Source organism: Equus caballus, chromosome 16 (assembly GCF_041296265.1).
Source record: "Equus caballus isolate H_3958 breed thoroughbred chromosome 16, TB-T2T, whole genome shotgun sequence".
In the NCBI taxonomy this organism is placed as follows: domain Eukaryota; kingdom Metazoa; phylum Chordata; class Mammalia; order Perissodactyla; family Equidae; genus Equus; species Equus caballus.
Genome location: NC_091699.1, coordinates 49,812,620 through 49,829,693, shown reverse-complemented (window position 1 = coordinate 49,829,693; position 17,074 = coordinate 49,812,620). Strand labels below are relative to the sequence as shown.

The following is a 17,074-nucleotide window of genomic DNA, read 5'->3' as shown; positions in this document are numbered from 1 at the left end:
GGCCACACCCAGAGCCCTGACCTCATCCTGCAGATAAGACAGCAGCCCCCTTGAGCAGAGAACTGAAGCTCACTCTGACAGGCACCCCAGCTGGGCCTAGCCCTGGAAGATGCCATGTCTAGACACACCCGGGAACATGCCCACCACCCCAGTGGTGACCCCATAGCTACCTGAGGCCTGTCCCGGTGCGTGTTCACAGCCACCACGTTCAGAAATATGGACTCCACTTTACAACCTGCCAAGGGAAGATGCAAATCCATTCTCCCTCCTCAAAGGCAGCTGGAGCCACAGAGGGTAGAAACTTATCTTAGGAGGAGGCGTGGGGCACACAGGACAGAGCTGGCGCCTCAGCCTCACCCTAGTCCTCCCACCTTAGGCAGCTCTGGGGGACCCCTGACGAAGGACAAGGCACCTTGTCAGGCCCTTGCTTATGTGCCACTGTCCGGTGCAGCTTCAGTGGAGCCCAGACATCCAGGCCACACTGAGGACTTATGCTGCCAACCTCGGGGGCCGAGGGTGGTCTGAGGAGCAATAAGCCTGGTTCCGCATGGGGTCATTACACTCAGTTTTCAGGGCCCCAAGACCACCCCCACCCAAACCTGTCATACACACAAGGCTGAATCAACATTGTGCCAGGCGCTCAGTGTATTGGGGGACGAGGGGTGAGCACACGGATTGACACCAGCTGCCACTGAGCTTTACAGTCATTCTCCCCAGAGCACAACCACCTGGGGGTGCCACAGCCTATGCTGAAGGGAAGGAGCCGAGCCCAGGAGCTGAGGAAGCTGCCTGGGGCTCCCCTGGTGTAGCCAAAGGCAGAGGTGGGAGGCAAACCACCCTGTACCCAGAATACTTTAAGTTTCAGGTACTGGGGGCCATGGGGGTGACGGAAAAACCAGAAGAAAAGCCCTCATGTGGGTGGGTGATGGTTAAGGAAGGATCACTGGGGAGACTTTCTGTGGCCAAAAACCAAAAAACCAATAAAAAACCAATAAAACCAAAAAAATTAAAAAGCAAAGTGGAAAAGATAGTAGGGTGGAGGGAGGAGGAGTGAGCTCCTAACAGAATTTATAAGGGGTTTGCAGGAAGTCACGGAAGCATGCAGACAGCCAGACCCTGGCAGCCAAGGTCAGTGCACAGGAAGTTTCCTTACCGTAAGCCACAGGGGTCAGCTTCAGGACCGTGTGCAGCGGACACTTGAGGTAGGGAAGCTGTTCTGTGGACACAGACGGGGAGGGCTGGCATGCCAGGGATGCCCAGGTGACAGTCGTCCCCTCACACACACCCCACCTCCCCCGGGGCAGGGCCCGCACCTGCGGCCTTGTCAAGGAAGTAAGCCAGGAGGCAGCGCATCACAGCCTGGTGGCAGATGACCAGCACGTTCTCTTGCCTCTCCAGCTCCATGATGACAGGCTCGAGTCGCTGGACCAGGTCCTCATAGGACTGCAAGGGCAAGTGGAAAGGGTCCCTCAGGCCCAGCTCCAGGGGGCAGAGAGGGAGACATCCTGGGTAGTGGGCTACCTTCTCACTCCTGGAACTCCTCACCACTCTGGGAGGTTGTGGTTAAGTGTCCTCCAGCCTGGCTCCTGAGGGTCTGGGGCTGGGCAGCTTACCGCCACAGGACTGCGACAGTGAGATGTCCATTTGAGAAGGAAGCTGAGGGGGTGAGGATTGGTAGCCTGGGAAAGGGATCACGTCCCCATTCCAGGGCCAGGTCCCAGTAGGACTGAGAGGACAGGGCTGGGCCTCAGGCTGCCATCCCAAAGGGCAACCTCCATGTCCACCCACATGGCCCTTCGCTGAACCCTCGACTGCTGGGATTCACATGCTGGCAACTGATGAGTGGTGGAAAAGGCACTGCTCCCTCCCAGCTCACAGCAGACGCAGTACACAAAAAGCCCCCGAAACTAGGGTGACCTGTCAGAAACACCGGAAGTTGCAAGAACGATCCTTGCAGTCTGCCTGTCCTGTACCACCCTGGGTGTCCTGAGGTATCCGGTGGGGGCCCTTAGACCAATCCCTCTACTTGGCAGGTTTGGAGATTTTCACTACAGACCAAGCCCTGCGGGGTTTCATCCCTCTTTTCACACAGTGAGCGGTCCTTCCAAACAAAAAAAGCCTCACGTACTTGGAGCTGAATTTGCCCCATGTTTTGATTGGAAACAAAACCAATATGGATTTGTGCTGGCCTCTGGTAGTCCTAGGGAAATCCTTGATTGGTTCTTTTGGTAACTATACTTTCCCTACCAATTTTCCCCCTGTATTCTAAAGTTTGCACAGCCAACTGTTTTGTTTCTTTTCTTTTCTTGTTTTTAAAAAGACTGGCACCTGAGCTAACATCTGTTGCCAATCTTCTTTTTTTTTCCCCCCTTCTTCTTTTCCCCAAAGCCCCCAGTACATAGTCGTATATTGTAGTTCTAGGTCCTTCTGCTTGTGCTATGTGGGACGCCGCCTCAGCACGGCTTGATGAACAGTGCCATGTCCACGCGCAAGATCCGAACCAGTGAAAACCTGGGCCACGGAAGCAGAGCACGCAAACTTAAACCACTAGGCCATGGGGCGGCACCTGTTTTGTTTCTTTTTTTTTTTTTGAGGAAGATTAGCCCTGAGCCAGCTACTGCCAGTCCTCTTTTTTCTGAGGAAGCCTGGCCCTAACATTGTGCCCATCTTCCTCTACTTTATACGTGGGACGCCTACCACAGCATGGCATGGCAAGCGGTGCCATGTCCACACCCGAGATTCAAACCGGCAAACCCTGGGCCGCTGAGAAGCGGAACGTGCGAACTTAACCGCTGCGCCACCGGGCCGGCCCTGTTTTGTTTCTTTTTACTGTTATCTGGGTTGGTTCCACATCTGAGCTCGGCCTCACAATATGATGTGGGGAATAATTAATGTCACCCAGAGCTATACTGTTCCTGAGGACAGTATAGCATAGGGGCCTGTGAGCCAGGCATCTGGATGGGGGGCTTCTATGTGTGTATGGGTATGTGTGTACACACATGTGTGTCTGTGGGGGTATTTTAATTTGGCGACAAGCACCAGACCACCTCCTGGAAGTGGGAGATAACCCAAGTCAAAGGTGACCCTGTTTGTGACCTGGGGTCTGGACAGAGGCAGGAGCCAGTGTAACGAAAGGTGATGAGTGCAGGTGGATTGTAGTGGCCAGGACCCATCTGGGTAAAGTCTCCCTAGGTCTGGATTTAGGGCTAGGGGGGTGCCTGGAGCCGCGGAGGACAGGATAACGCTGTGACACCTCCAGGAAGGAAGAAGGGAAAGATGGGGAGTGATGGGGATCCAGTGGGACTCAGGGCTAGGAGTCCTGTGCAGCACTGTCCATCCACCACCCAAGGAGGGGGCTGCAGCCTGGGCCACACGGGCGGGAAGCAGTGGAGATGACACACACACCTGGACTGGCCTACCTCTGAGGCCAGGCCCTCCTGCTGTCCACATAGCCTCGGCAGAGCCCCACAGGGTCCTCAGCCACAGGTGGTCTTCCTAGGAAGGCAGCAGGCGGCTGGGACTAAGCCCCCAAAGCCCACCTACCTCTCCTTTCGGGTACCGGTACCGGTACTTGTCCTGGTCCCGCAGGGCAAACTCCAGTGGATAATGATCTTGAATTTCCTCGTAAGTCATTTCCTCACAGACGCCCTAGGGAGACACCATAGTCATCACACCTCCCATGCCAGGCCCCGGGATCAGCCCTGTGTTGGGGGGAGGGCAGGCAAAGGGGACCAGGTTTACGGAGCATTTGCTGGGCCATGTAGGCCCTCCCAGCCTGGAGCTTAGAACCCATCTGGGAAGAGCAGGTCCTCTGGGGACACTGAGCAGGGGGTGGCCCCTCATTTAGAAAAAGCTATCAGAATAGACTTTTACCCATCCATCAACCATTCATCCAGTTTATGCCATAAAAATAAACACAAAAATGTTAACTATGTGTCTTTTCTAACGTGTCTTTTGTTTTCTGTGCTGTGGAAATACTACTCCTGAGTATGGACTGTTGTGCAAGCTACAAAGTAAGATTTCACTTGTGTCATTCAGGATACACACACACACAAAGCATAGATTACCATTTAAAAAGGCCATTAAAAAAAATCAGCAGAGAGAGAACACTGGTTGAGAACACTTAAGTGTCATGTAAGGGTCCAGAGAGGCCCAGAGCACACTGGGCCATCACTTCATTAGCCATGACTACCCCTGACAGCCCACATTATGAGCAGCATTATGGACCACTCCCCTGGAACACGGCAAGGAGAGACAAGCTCCCTCCAAAGCACTCCTCTGCTAAGGAGCCCAGAAGATGAGTGAACTGTCCAGTGTCCTTCCAAGGCTCAAGCCAAGAGCCAGCACACAGAACATGCCCAACGAGAGGAAGAAGCAATAAAGTACCCTTAAGAAAAAGCTGCTGATCTCTGCCTTTGTTCTAAGCGCTTTTTTCTACACAAAGCCCTGGGGGCAAAGCTGTCTCTTAAAAAGGAAAGATAAAAGAGGAAAATTTATAGCTGTAAATGCCTGTATCAAAAAAGATTTCCATTTCTCAAAAAATTATAAATAGAAATACCATATGATCCAGCTATCTCACTACTGGGTATATATCCAAAGAACATGAAACCAACAATTCAAAGAGATTTATGCAGCCCTATGTTCATTGCAGCATTATTCACAATAGCCAAGATGTGGAAGCAACTTAGGTGTCCATCAACTGATGAATGGATAAAGAAGATGTGGTATACATACACAATAGATTACCACTTTGTATAGTATGTATGTATGTATACGTATATGTATGTATGTATATATAGCATGTATGTATGTATAATATACAATGGAATACTACTCAGCCATAAAAAAAGACAAAGTCCTCCCATTTGCAACAACATGGATGGATCTTGAGGGTATGATGTTAAGCAAAATAAGCCAGAGAAAGACAAATACTGTATGATTTCACTCATATGTGGAAGATAAACACATGGACAAAAAGAACAGATTAGTTGTTACCAGGGGAGAACGGGGTAAAGGGGTGGGCAAAAGGAGTAAAGGGGCACTTATGTATGGTGATAAAAATTAGACTACTGGTGGTGAGCACAATGCAGTCCATACAGAAACTGATATATACTGGGGCTGGCCCCATGGCCAAGTGGTTAAGTTCATGCGCTCCGCTGCAGGCAACCCAGTGTTTTGTTGGTTCAAATCCTGGGCACGGACATGGCACTGCTCATCAAGCCACGCTGAGGCAGCATCCCACATGCCACAACTAGAAGGACCCACAACGAAGAATATACAGCTATGTACCAGGGGGCTTTGGGGAGAAAAAGGAAAAAAATAAAATCTTTAAAAAAAAAAAAGAAACTGATATATAACAACGTATACCTGAAATTATACAATGTTACAAAGCAATATGACCTCAATATAATAATTGAAAAAGATTTCCAATCAACAATCTAATCTTCCACTTTAAGATACTGGAAAAAGAAGAGCAAATTAAACCCAAAGCAAGCAGGAAAAAGGAAATAATAAAGATTAGAGCAGAAATTAATGAAATAGAAAACAGAAAACAGAGAAAAGCAACAAAATCAAAAGTTGGTGCTTTGAAAAGATCAAGAGAATTCACAAATCTTTTGCTAGACTGACAAGAAAAAAGAAAGCTCAAATTATTAAAATTAGGAATCAAAGAGGGACACTGCTACCAAGCTTACAGAAATGAAAGGGATTGTAAGGGACTATCGTTAACAACCTTATACCAACAAATTAGATAACTTAAATGAAAAAGGAAAATTCCTAGAAAGATGCAAACCACCTGTTGTGAGTTCAATGTGTCCCCCTAGAAAAGGTATGAATTCTAAACCACTGGTACCTGTGAACGTGACCTTATTTGGAAATAGGATCTTTGCAGATGTAACCAAGTAGATGAGGTCATTTAAGGGTGACTGGTATTGTTTCAAGAAGGCCAGTGAAGACACAGAGAGACGCATAGGGAAGAAGCCATGCGATGATGGAGACTGGGATTGGAGTGATGCAGCTGTAGGCCAAGGAATGCCAAGGACTGCTGGCAACCACCAGAAACTTCGTAAAAATATGCACATTAAAAGTGATTCTGGTGAAGGCTCAGAAGAAAGTGAAGCACAGTAGACAGAGCTTCCATCGTCTTCCAGGATACATATGTCATCATGAACAGAATGTTGCTAAAAATCTGATTATTAAAGGTATGTCTGGTGAGACCTCAGAAGGAAATGAGGTGTATGTCATTGGACACTAGAGAAAAGGCGATCTTTGTTACAAAATGGCAGAGAACTTGGCTGAATTGTGTTCCAGAGTTGTGTGGTATAATCAAAAAGACAGATAATAACAAGTGTTGGCAAGGATGTGGAGAAATCAGAACTCTCATATACAGCTGGTGGAAAGGTGAAATGGTGCAGCTGCTTTGGAAAACAGTCTGGCAGGTCCTCAAAAGGTTAAACATAAAGTGTCCATGTAACCTAGCAATTCCACTCCTAGGTATGTACCCCAGAGAAATAAAAACATGTCCACACAAAAACTTGAACGTGAATGTTCACAGCAACATTATTCCTAAAGCCCAAAAATGGGAACTACCCAAATGCCCACCAACTGATGAATGAGTAAATAATATGTGGTCTATCCACACAACAGACTACTTAGTACTTGGCAATATAAAGAAATGAAGTTCTGATACCACAGAAATGAAGTTCTGTGTACCACAAAGATGAACCTTGAAAACACGCTAAGTGAAAGAAGCCAGTCATAAAAGACCACCTATCATATGATTCCATTTACATAAAATGTTCAAAATACGACAACCTATAGAGACACAAAATAGTAGTAGCCTAAGGCTTGTGGGAGGGGTTGGAAGGAAATGGGGAGCAACTGCTAAGGGGTATATGGTTGCTTTTTTTTTTGCTGAGGAAGATTCGCCCTGAGCTAATATCCGCTGCCAATCTTCCTCTTTTTGTATGTGGGCTACCACCACAGCATGGTCACAGACAAGTGGTGTACGTCCACTCCTGGGAACTAAACCGGGGCGGCCAAAGCAGAGCACACCGAACTTAACCACTAGGCCATGGGCTGGTCCTATGGGGTTGTTCTTATTAAAGATTGTCACCTGAGCTAACATCTGTTGCCAATATTCTTTTTTTTCCCTTTTCCCCAAAGCCCCCCAGTACATATACATAGTTGTATATTCTAGTTGTAGGTCCTTCTAGTTCTGCTCTGTGGGACGCCGCCTCAGCATGGCCTGCTAGGTCCAAGCTCAGGATCCGAACCAGCGAAACCCTGGGCCACCAGAGCAGAGCGCATGAACTCAACCACTCGGCCATGGGGACAGCCCCTGTAGGGTTGTTTTTTAAGTAATGGAATGTTCTAAAATTGACTGTGGCAATGATTGTATAACTCTTTGAATACATTAAAAACCACTGGATTATATACTTTAGGTGAACTGTATGATACATGATTCATATCTCAATAAAGCCGTTTGGTTTTTTTTAAAAAAAAAGGAAAAATAAGGCAGTAAGTTGTGGATTAAATTATGAAAAAAATCCGGATGTTGACATAGAAGACTAGCCCAAGGCTGTTTACCAGAACAGAGAAAAAGAACAAAGATAACATGGATGATTAATAGGTCCTACAAGTTCCAGTAGATGCCAAATATGAAAGATCAAGAAGGGAATCCACAAGCATCTAGGAAAAGAATCAGATTAACTTCAAAGGAAACAAATTGGGGCAGCCAAAGGTTTCTCTGCAAAACCAAATGCTAGAGCCACGTCCCTGTCCCTGCAGGGCAGACACGGCCCCTAACCTGTCCCAGGGAGCTGCCCTTTGCCTGAGAAAGAAATCAGAGCCTGGAGACCTCCCACAGCTCCCACCAGCCACAGCTGATGGGAGCCTACAAATGGTTAAATGAGTTACAAAATAGGCTACAAAAAGTGCTTACTCTTTTGAAAGAGATCATTAACTGCGAAGAAGAGAAAAACACAGATTTAAAAAATCATGATCCTGAACTCTGCCCAACTACATTAACGAAAAAACTGAGAAGAAAGGAAATAGATGGAAATAACACAGCCTCATCTTTCCCAACAGAGCCAAGAATTATTTTCCTGTTAATAACTTTCACAAGTATATTTTAATTATTCCTTTATGTGCATCCTGCTTAAGAATGTCTTTGAGGGAGCTGGCCCAGTGGCACAGCAGCTAAGTGCACATGTTCTGCTTTGGCGGCCTGGGGTTCGCGGGTTCAGATCCTGGGTGCGGATACGGCACTGCTTGGCAAGCCATGCTGTGGCAGGCGTCCCACATATAAAGTAGAGGAAGATGAGCACAGATGTGAGCTCAGGGCCAGGCTTCCTCAGCAAAAAGAGGAAGATTGGTGGCAGATGTTAGCTCAGGGCTAACCTTCCTCAAAGAAAAAAAAAAAAAAGAATGTCTTTGAAAAGCTTCAAGGTAATGACTACTGGAATAGAAACACTGTCTGCCTTCCAAAGGCGATATTTATACATCTTTTTTTTATACAAAAAGATGATCTTCATACAGAAAAACTGGAATAAAGAGAAAACTACAAAGTATTTAAAACAAGATCAAACACAGCAATTATAATAATAAATGTAAATGGGTTTAGATCCCTGAATGGAAAAAAGCTCTCAAGCTAGGCTGGAAAATAAACCAAAGATGTGCTCCTTTCATCTAAAGAAAATGATACAAAAAGGTTAAAAATAAAAGGGAGTAAATATAACCAAAAAATACAGATAAAAAGTAGGGATGGGCAAATTAAAACCACAATGAGATACCACCTCATACCCATTAGGAAGGCTACTCCCAAAAAAACAGAAAAACAACAAGTGTTGTTGGCATAGATGTAGAGAAACTGAAACCCTTATGCACTGTTGGTAGGAATGTATAGTGGTACAGCCACTGTGGAAAATAGTACTATAGTGGTTCCTCAAAAAAATTAAAACAGAAATACCATATGATCCAGCAATCCCATGTCTAGGTATATACTAAAAAGAAATGAGGGGCCGGCCCTGTGGCCGAGTGGTTAAGTTGGCACTCTCCAGCTTCGGCGGCCCAGGGTTTCCCTGGTCTGCATCCTGGGCGCGGACATGGCACCACTCATCAAGCCATGCTGAGGCGGCATCCCACGTACCACAACTAGGAGGACCCACAACTAAAAATACACAACGATGTACCAGGGGGCTTTGAGGAGAAAAAGGAAAAATTAAATCTTAAAAAAAAAACCAAAAAAACAAAAAAGAAATGAAAGCAAGGTCTCAAAGAGATAGTCGCATACGCATGTTCATAGCAGCATTATTTACAACAGCTAAAAGGTAGAAGCAACCCAAGTGTCCATTGACAGATGAATGGATAAGCAAAACGTGGAATATCCATACAATGAAACCTTATTCAGCCTTAAAAAGGAAGGTGATCATGACACATGCTACAACGTGGATGAACCCTGAGGGCATTATGCTAAGTGAAATAAGCCAGTTGCAAAAAGACAAATACTGTATGATTCCACTTAAGTGAGGTACTTGGAGTAGTCAAAATCACAGAGATAGAAAGTAGAATGGAGGTTGCCAGGGGCTGGGGGGAGGAGAGAATGGGGAGTTATTGTTTAATGAGTATAGAGTTTCCATTTTACAAGACAAAAAGAGTTCTGGAGATGGACGGTGGTGATGGTTGCACAATATTATGAATGTATTTAATACCAATGAACTGTGTACTTAAAAATGGTGGTTAAGATGGTAAATTTATGTTATGTGTATTTTACCACAATAAACAAAATTGGAAAAAGAAAAGCAAGTAATATTGGTAATACTGTACTTGCAAGTAATATGGTAACATTCAAATTAGCCAAAGTATAAATCCATGCTAAAAGTGTTTTATATTGAAACAGGAACCATCCAAAACAAAGACGGAGCCATAAGAGAGTAACTAGTACCAGATTTGCTTTGGCCTCAACATAAACAACTCCAAAATCTAAACAAAATCAAAGAATCTCAATGAACTCCAAGCAGGATAAACATTAAAAGAAAATATACACCATGGCGCATCATAAGCAAATTGCTGAAAATCAGTGATAGGAGAGAATTAAAAATTAAAAGTAGGGGCTGGTCACTATGGAAAACAGTATGGAGATTCCTCAAAAAATTAAAAATAGAACTACCATACGATCCAGCTATCCCACTACTGGGTATCTATCCAAAGAGCTTGAAGTCAGCAATTCCAAAAGTCCCAAGCACCCCAATGTTCTTTACAGCATTATTTACAATAGCCAAGACGTGGAAGCAACCTAAGTGCCCATCAACAGATGAATGGATAAAGATGTGGTATATATATACAATGGAATACTACTCAGCCATAAAAAAGAACAAAATCATCCCATTTGCAACAACATGGATGGACCTTGAGGGAATTATGTTAAGTGAAATAAGCCAGATAGAGAAGGACAACCTCTGTATGACTCCACTCATATGAGGAATTTAAAAATGTAGACAAAGAGAACAGAATAGTGGCTACCAGGGGAAAGGTAGGGTGGGGGGTGGGCACAAAGGGTGAAGGGGTGCACCTACAACACAACTGACAAACAATAATGTACAACTGAAATTTCACAAGATTGTAACCTATCATTAACTCAGTAAAAATTAAATTAAAAAAAAGTAAGGGCTGGCCCCATGGCCAAGTGGTTAAGTTTGCATGCTCCACTTCAGCAGCCCAGGGTTTCACCAGTTCAGATCCTGGGCGCAGACGTGGCACTGCTCATCAGGTCATGCTAGGGTGGCAACTCAAAACTAGAATATACAACTATGTACCAGGGAGCTTCGGGGAGACGAAGAAGAAAAAAAAAAAAGAGTGGCAACAGATGTTAGCTCAGGTGCCAATCTTTAAAAAAAAAAAAATTAAAAGCAGTTAGAGAAAAAGAAGATACGTTATGTACAGAATGAAGATGAGAATGACAACAAACTTCCTGTTAGAAACAATGCAACCCAGAAGACAACGGAATAGCTTCTTTTAAAGGTGGAAAGAAAAGGAGGTGCTGTGCTGGTTCATCTCATTTGCCCTTCCAGATCCTTCTCCTGCTTCTCCATCTGCTCTCTGCCCCAGAAGGCTGACCCTTGTGGACTGCATCCACAAGGCTCGCATGGCCACTAATTTTTATTGGGCTAGTCCATAAAGAACCCTGACAGGAGGTCATAGGGAGGGAAGAGAGCGAGGCTGAGATGTTTATTCCCAGGCTCCCTCCTACAGGAGTTGCTTTCAGTGGTCTGGGTCCTCACCTAAGGTCTCATCCCATCAGGCTGCTCTGTCCTCAGTGCTCCCTGCCCCCTGATTCCTGTATCCTCTCTCTTTCCTCTCTCCTCTGCCCAAGTGAAGCAATGGTTCCTGTTGTTAGGAGGTCAGTAAAAAGTAATACCCCTTGTAGTTTCCCTCTACCCTGCCCATGTCTTTGCAAATAGTCCCTTTATAAATGCTCACTGAATTAACCTTACTGGAGTGGCCATCTGTTTCATTTTATGTCCCACAAATTCATAAGTCATGAACTTTTAAATTACTTCATAACAAAATATTGACATATAGAAGAGAAAAAGTAAAAATAATGCAAAATTGTTAAAAATGCAAGAAAAATGAACAAAATAATAATTATAGAGTGTCTCTAACATTCAACTATTGACTTATGATGATCAAGTAAACCAAAAAATATAAGGATACAGAAAATTTAAAGGATATAATTAAGAAGTTGAAATTAAGGAGATACACATACAAACTTTTTCTTATGGAAATTTTCAACCATACAGAAAAGTAGAGACAATAGTATAATGAATGATCCCATGTACCCACTTCTTAGCCTTGAATATTAACAACACAACCAATCTTGTTTCAACTAAACCTATACCTGCTTCCCTCTCCCCAACCAACAGGATTACTTTGAAGATAATGCCAGACATGATTCTATTTCACCTGAAATACTTCAACATAAAATTCTAAAAATGAGAATGCTTCATCACACACACATACACCCCCACAAGTGCAAAAACTCTGTAATTCTTTCATATAATTTGATAACGAACACATATTGGATGTTGTATCCAATCAACAGACAACAGACCTTCCTTGCAAATGGCCATGAGATATTTATGAAAATTTACCATATTCTAGGCAATAGCGAGGGCCTCAACAAATTCCAAAAGGCTAAAACTACAGGTCACATTCTCTGACTGCAACTCAATAAAATGAGGCAAAAAATAGCTTTATATGCTTTCATTATTCAAGAAGAAAGAATGATTATAAATGTCCTAGTCAATAAACTCTAGAAATTAAAAAACCAAAGGAAGTAAGTAAAAGGAAATGATATAAACAAAAGCAAAAAATTAATTAATTAGAAAACAAAAAAACAATAGAATTTATACAATCTGAGATCTGGTTCTTCAGAAAAAATTCAATGAGTGGCCATCTCTGGCAAATCTAATTAAGAAAGAAGAGAGGCTGGCCTGGTTGCATAGTGGTTAAGTTCATGCGCTCCACTTCGGTGGCCCAGAGTTCACAGGTTCAGATCCCAGGTGCAGCATCCCACATACAAAAAATAGAGAAAGACTGGCACAGATGTAAGCTTAGGGACAATCTTCCTCAAGTAAAAAGAGGGTGATTGGCAATGGGCATTAGCTCAGGGCCAATCTTCCTCACAAAAGAAAATAGAAGAAAGAAGAATAAACCCACAAAATCAAAGGATGGAAAAAAGGGTAACAGCTACTGATACTGATACTATGACATGAGCATAATCTACTGATATGTACTAATAACTTAACATTCTGATGAACAAATAAATTTTGAATAAAATAAACTATTAGGAGGACTCGGGATGCAAAGATGAATAGGAGATGATAAAGCAGGTATAATAAAAGGTTGATGGTAGAATCTTGAGGGTGGAGGTGCAGACACACCCTAAGGTGACTCCCAGTGAGTCAAGCTCTTATATAATCCCCTCCCCTTGAGCACAGGCAGAGTCAGTGACTTGCTTCTAACCAACCACCAGACTATGCAAAGGTGATAGGACGTCAATGCCACGACCATGTTATATTACATAAGACTCCGTCTTAGCTGACTATAGAGAGATAGAGACTCCTCCTTGCTGGCTTTGAAGAATTAGGCTGCCATATTGTATGAGGGTCACATCACAAGAATTGTGTATGGCCCCTGGCAGTTGAGAGCACCCCTTTGGCTGATAGGAATAGGACCTCACTCCTTCTTTTTTTTTAGATTTTATTTTTTCCTATTTCTCCCAAAGGCCCCAGTACATAGCTGTGTATTTTTAGTTGCGGGTCCTTCTAGTTGTGGCATGTGGGACACCGCCTCAGCATGACTTGATGAGCGGTACCATGTCAGCGCCCAGGATTGAACCAGTGAAACCCTGGGCTGCCAAAGTGGAGCACACGAACTTAACCACGAGGCCACGAGGCCGGCCCCAAGGACCTCACTCCTATAACCACAAGGAGAGGAATTCTGCCAACACCACATGAGCTCGGAAGAAGACCCCAAGCCTCAGATAAGACCAAAGCCCTGGCCAACATCTTGACTGCAGCCTGATAAGACCCTGAGCAGCGAACCCAGCCAATCCCTGCCAGACTCCTGACCCACAGAAACTGTGAGATAATATTGTGTGTTGTTTGAAGCCACTAAGTCTGTGGTAATATGTTATGCAGCAATAGAAAGCTAATATAGCAGGTATACAGGTGTTCCTATAAAAATCTTTCAACTCTGCTATCTGTTTGAAACTTTTTGAGGGAAGGAGGAAATTATCATTTTTATGGAGGTAAAATTTACATACAATAAAATTTACCAATTTTAAGTACAATTCAATGTTATTTTTTTTAATCTTAATTTTTTTTAATTTTATTTTTCCTTTTTCACCCCAAAGCCCCCAGGACATAGTTGTGTGTGTGTATATATATATATATATATATATATATATATTTTTTTTTTTTAGTTGTGGGTCCTTCTAGTTGTGGAATGTGGGATGCCACCTCAGCATGGCCTGATGAGCAGTGCCATGTCCGCGCCCAGGATCCAAACTGGCGAAACCCTGGGCCGCTCAAGCTGGAGCGCGAGAACTTAACCACTCGGCCACGGAGCCAGCCCCTTCAATGAGTTTTAACACATGTATAAAGTTATATAACCACCACCACAATCACGATATAAATTCGATCATCCAAAAAGTTGCCTTCTCCCCTTTGCAACTGAACAACTCTCTGACTTTTACCCATTATTTCTGCAAATATTTCTTTTCTGTTCTCTACACCCATCTTTTTCTAGGATTCCAGTCACACATGTATTAGTTTGCCTTATATTGTTCTCACACTTCACTGGTGCTCTGTTCCTTTGAAACTTTTCATAATAAAACATCAGAGGACAAAAAAGATGACTCAAGAATATGTTTAAAAAAATAGACCAAAGAATACACTTTAATTGTCATCAAAGAATTAACTCAAAGAATACAAAGCCCCAGGTCAGGGAGCTTTGCTGAAGGAGGAGTGAATCCTAAAGGCTCAGAAGAGACTGAAAATCCACCAAATTCATTTTATAATATCAGCCCATTAAATTAAGAGGCAAACAAGGAAATCTAGTTTGCCCGTCACTTATTCTTGCCAATGCAATAATACAAAACAGAAACACAAAGTCTGTGAAGGTGAAAACTGAATTATCCTTATTTCAGAAGATCTGATAGCTCCTTAAGAAAACCTAAGAGAGGGCCGGCCCGGTGGCACAGCAGTTAAGTGCGCACTTTCCACTTCGGCAGCCCGGGGTTTGCCGGTTTGGATCCTGGGTGCAGACATGGCACCACTTGGCAAGCCATGCTGTGGTAGGCATCCTACATATAAAGTAGAGGAAGATGGGCACGGATGTTAGCTCAGGGTCGGTCTTCCTCAGCAAAAAGAGGAGGATTGGCAGCAGTTAGCTCAGGGCTAATCTTCCTCAAAAAACAACAACAACAAAAAGTTAAAATAAAAAAAAGAAAGAAAACCTAAGAGAATTAACTGGAAAATTACTACAGTAAATAAAGGAATTTTGTCATGGGTTTTCTGTGGACCATCAACAACCAGACAGAGTCGGGACAAGATCTTATTCACAAGAAACAACAATAAGGCTTCCTCCTTGTGGCCAAGTGGCTCAACCTCCCACAGGACACTGGAGCTGTGTCCCTTGTTAACACCCCTACTGTCAGCCTCCTTGGCCTACCTGCCCCAATGAACCCTGTCCCCTGGGGCCCCTCCCATCTCATAATGCCGTGGACTCCCCCATCTGCTCCCCAAATCTTTTCCAGCTTGAATGCATTCCATACCATGTGTCCTCACTACCCTCCTCCCAACTACTCACCTCCTCTGTCCCCCTGTGCTTCCATCATATCCATAGGGACAAAACTGAACAAGGTGACAAGTTAACAAGCAGTCTGCCTTTTACACAGCTGCATCCATCTGTTGGGAGCTGGTGGACCACCCCCAGGACACAGACAAAAGTATCCCAGAAAATTCCTGGTCTCTAGACCAGCTAACTCTTCCCATTGGTTAACTTCCATTTGAAACTTTTCCTTCCTCTCACTCTTAAGGGAAATCTCCATGAGATTCTGAAGAAAAAGATACTAGACATAATTCTCTGTGGCCACCCGCACCCCTCTCCCCTCCTGATACCCCAGAATCTCTCTGGCCACCCGTCAGGGCCTCCCGTATTCTCACTCCTTGTATGCTCACTCTCTCCCTTGACTCTGAGCCCCCTCCAAAATTTGCAACTATGTGAGGTGATGGATGTTAACTAAACTTATTGTGGTAATCACTTCACAGTATATACATACATTAAATCATCATGTTGCACACCTAAAACTAATACAATGTTATAATCCCTCTCACTCACTTCCCCACCCACTCCCATTGGGCACCAGCCCCACCAGGCTCATGCCAAGAACCCCAATGATCTTGCTATTACATCCTAATGGTCAGTTTGGAGCCTGGCCTCACTCCCCACTCTCTGTGGAATCTCACCCCACTGACCACTGCCTCCTTCTCTCTGCTTTCACTTCCATGGTCACCTCCATAGCCCCTTAAATGCTGGGGCTCCCCAGGGCTTTGTCCTGGTCCCACTTCTCTTCCCTCAGCCACCTCATCCATTCCACAGTCTCAAGTACGACGTCTGTAGGAAGGATGCCCAAGCCCCGACTTCTCCTCGGAGATCAGACTGCCTCCAGGGTATCTGCTCTTGAACATCTCCCACGAACTTCCTCCTTTCATTCAGTACATATTTATTGAGCACCTACCACGTGGTGAACAAAGCAGACATAGCTACTGCCCTCACGTGAGCTCATCACCTTCCTCGACCCAGAACATTTCCCGGTGGCTGGAAATGTGGAGTCATCCTGGATTTCTCTCCTTTTTACCCCCACAGCCAGTTATCATCAGGTTCTATCACTTCACCAGGCTCTCAGTCCCCAGCACGTGGCCCACTTCCTACCACTGGGAGGTTCACATGAATACATGATGAGGGAATAACGTCCCTCAAATCCATCCACTCCTTTCTCTTTCACTGCTGCCACCCAAGTCACAGATGTCATCACCTTACCAGGCCACTGCAGGCACCTCTAACTAGTCTCCCTTCTCCAGCTTGGTCCCCCCAACCTCATCCCAACAGAACCATTCTCTACATCAGTTGGGGTGATCTTTCTAAGATTCAAATCTGATCTCATTAGTGACTTCCACTTTAGGCAATGGTGGACTAGCTTGTTTCAGACCAACCCTCCAGTGACAGCAATTAGAAAAGTCAGACAGAAAAAAAATTTAAATCTGTTTGAGATCAGCATAGAGCTACAAGGCAGAGAGGATTTGAGGGGCCAAGATCTTGGACTAAAGGGAAGACCAAAGAGGTGAACCTGATATATAGCATCATTTTTCCCTTTGAGGGAAAGTGGCAGTTAAAAGAATAAGCAGCTGGGGGTAGGGGTAATGGGTGAAGGTGGTCAAAAAATACAAACTTGCAGTTATAAGATAAATAAGTTCTGGAGCTATGATGTATGTACAGCATTACACTGCTA

At 44.4% G+C, this 17,074-nt stretch overlaps 1 protein-coding gene across 16 annotated transcripts in view; it reads right to left on the bottom strand.

The window, feature by feature from the left end:
* PFKFB4 (6-phosphofructo-2-kinase/fructose-2,6-biphosphatase 4) overlaps positions 1–17,074 on the bottom strand; it is a 41,613-nt gene that overhangs the window by 2,773 nt on the left and 21,766 nt on the right. For 10 of the 16 annotated variants that reach the window (XM_070237715.1, XM_005600694.4, XM_014731702.3 and 7 more), the window contains exons 10-13: positions 3,544–3,648; positions 1,314–1,443; positions 1,154–1,216; positions 171–235 (exon numbers count right to left, since the gene is read on the bottom strand). In XM_070237715.1, the coding sequence (XP_070093816.1) occupies positions 171–235; positions 1,154–1,216; positions 1,314–1,443; positions 3,544–3,648 (363 nt within the window). Of the gene's footprint in view, positions 1–170; positions 236–1,153; positions 1,239–1,313; positions 1,444–3,543; positions 3,649–17,074 lie in introns of all 16 variants that reach the window. The other 6 variants (XR_001378571.3, XR_011426916.1, XR_011426915.1 and 3 more) reach the window with 2 other exon arrangements.